At 36.4% G+C, this 1,744-nt stretch overlaps 1 protein-coding gene across 2 annotated transcripts in view; it reads left to right on the forward strand.

Moving 5' to 3' along the window:
* Nucleotides 1–1,544, forward strand: part of LOC106867609 (uncharacterized) — a 4,235-nt gene extending 2,691 nt beyond the window's left edge. For both annotated transcript variants that reach the window (XM_014912531.2, XM_014912533.2), the window contains exon 3: nucleotides 434–1,544. In XM_014912531.2, coding sequence (XP_014768017.1) covers nucleotides 467–1,087 — 621 coding nt within the window. In that variant the 5' untranslated portion in view covers nucleotides 434–466 and the 3' untranslated portion in view covers nucleotides 1,088–1,544. The remainder of the gene's footprint in view (nucleotides 1–433) is intronic.
* Nucleotides 1,545–1,744: the final 200 nt, after the last annotated feature.

The following is a 1,744-nucleotide window of genomic DNA, read 5'->3' on the forward strand; positions in this document are numbered from 1 at the left end:
TTGCCGGGTCTTCTCACGCACAGCACATTTCCAAAGGTCTCGGTCAGTAGTCATCGCCTCGGTGAGGCCCAAGGTACGAAGGTCTTGCCTCACCACCTCAGCCCAGGTCTTCCTGGGCCTACCTCTTCCACGGGTTCCCTCAACTGTTAGGGTGTGGCACTTTTTCACGCAGCTATCCTCCTCCATTCTCACCACATGTCCATACCAGCGCAATCGTCTCTCTTGCACGCCACAACTGATGCTTCTGCTTCTTGCTTCTAATGTTCAGCTTTTCTCTCAAGAAGATATCTCAACATATTCTTCTAACTCATGCTACCATAGAAAAATGGATGTAAAATTAATGAAATGAAAACACTATACTGATACTTTTGTTGTAAATGTATTTGCACAGAGTTTATATACAGGGTTTTTTACTTTCTTTTTTTTTTTTCAGTAATAACAGAAGAAAACACAAACTTCATTCAGCATGTCTTCTTTCAAGGAGAAACTTTTAAACTGTCGGCCATTTATAGTTAACAACTTGGTTTCCATTGAAGACGTGATAGATACTTTAATTTCTGATGGTGTCCTCACAACCTCAGTTAATGAGGACATAAAAACCTGCCAGAATGACAGTAATAAAATACGCAAACTACTTGATTTTCTTGTCAGAAAAGGTAGTTCAGAATTCGATGTGTTCTACTCTGCCTTAAACTCAACGGGTAATGAACACATTGCTCTTAAGTTAGCCTCTGATGAAACTACTTTGAGCAAGAATGAAAATGCTCAGTCTTTGCAGTTAGTAAGTAAGAAAAAAACTATCATGGACGATAAGGATAAAGACATTTTGAGAAAATTACGAGTTCAGTTTGTGAAAAATATGATAGATGTGGAAGGTGTTGTTGACATTTTGTTCAGTGAAGATGTTATCAAAGACTCACACAAAAGCTTAATCGTGAGGCATCTGGAACGGTCAAAGCAAATTCGAAACCTCCTTGATATTTTACCAAAACGTTTTAACAATAGCATGTCTATTTTCATCAAAGCACTTGAAGAGACTGACAATATAGTTTTAGTTAACAAAATTAAAGAACTTCGCCACGTTTAAAAAGATAACCTGAAAATTATAATGATTCTATATTAAAAACCAGTCCTTTTTTAACTTGTCTGTTTAGCATAAGATATGAAAGAAGGATATGGGAGTGGAGGGAGATCAGAAATCATTGAGGGTTTGTAACAAAGATGGCCCCAAACCCCAGATTTTGTATCGCTGTGCCTTACTTACACAGGTGTTCTGTCAAGGAATTTCACTGACTTTGCTGCTAAGGGACAAAAGACAACAATCACTGTGAAAACTGTTACCGTTCCTACTATGAGCAGTCATTGGAACCAACCACCAAAGGAATTTTGTAAGAAATATATGTGAACTTCCTCAACTGATATAAATGGAAGACTAATATACTTCAATATGGCTAAATTTTCTTAAAAACTGATAGAAATCAAAAGCATATTTCAATAAACATTAATGTTTCCTATCTTTTATTCATAATAAAATTCCAAAAGCATTTTCTTTTATTAATTAATCATCTGAAAGTTTCCACATTTTGCTTTCTCTCATTTTGCGTGTATGCATATAGACATATTTTGCATTTGGTGTATTTAGTATATTTGATTTTAAGCCTTTGACAGGGTCCTCTGATCCTTTATCTGGTGGTAACTGCAGAAACTAGGGATAGATGAGTGGTTGGTGAGAACTGTACAAGCC

The sequence above is a fragment of the Octopus bimaculoides genome, chromosome 20 (assembly GCF_001194135.2).
Source record: "Octopus bimaculoides isolate UCB-OBI-ISO-001 chromosome 20, ASM119413v2, whole genome shotgun sequence".
In the NCBI taxonomy this organism is placed as follows: Eukaryota; Metazoa; Mollusca; class Cephalopoda; order Octopoda; family Octopodidae; genus Octopus; species Octopus bimaculoides.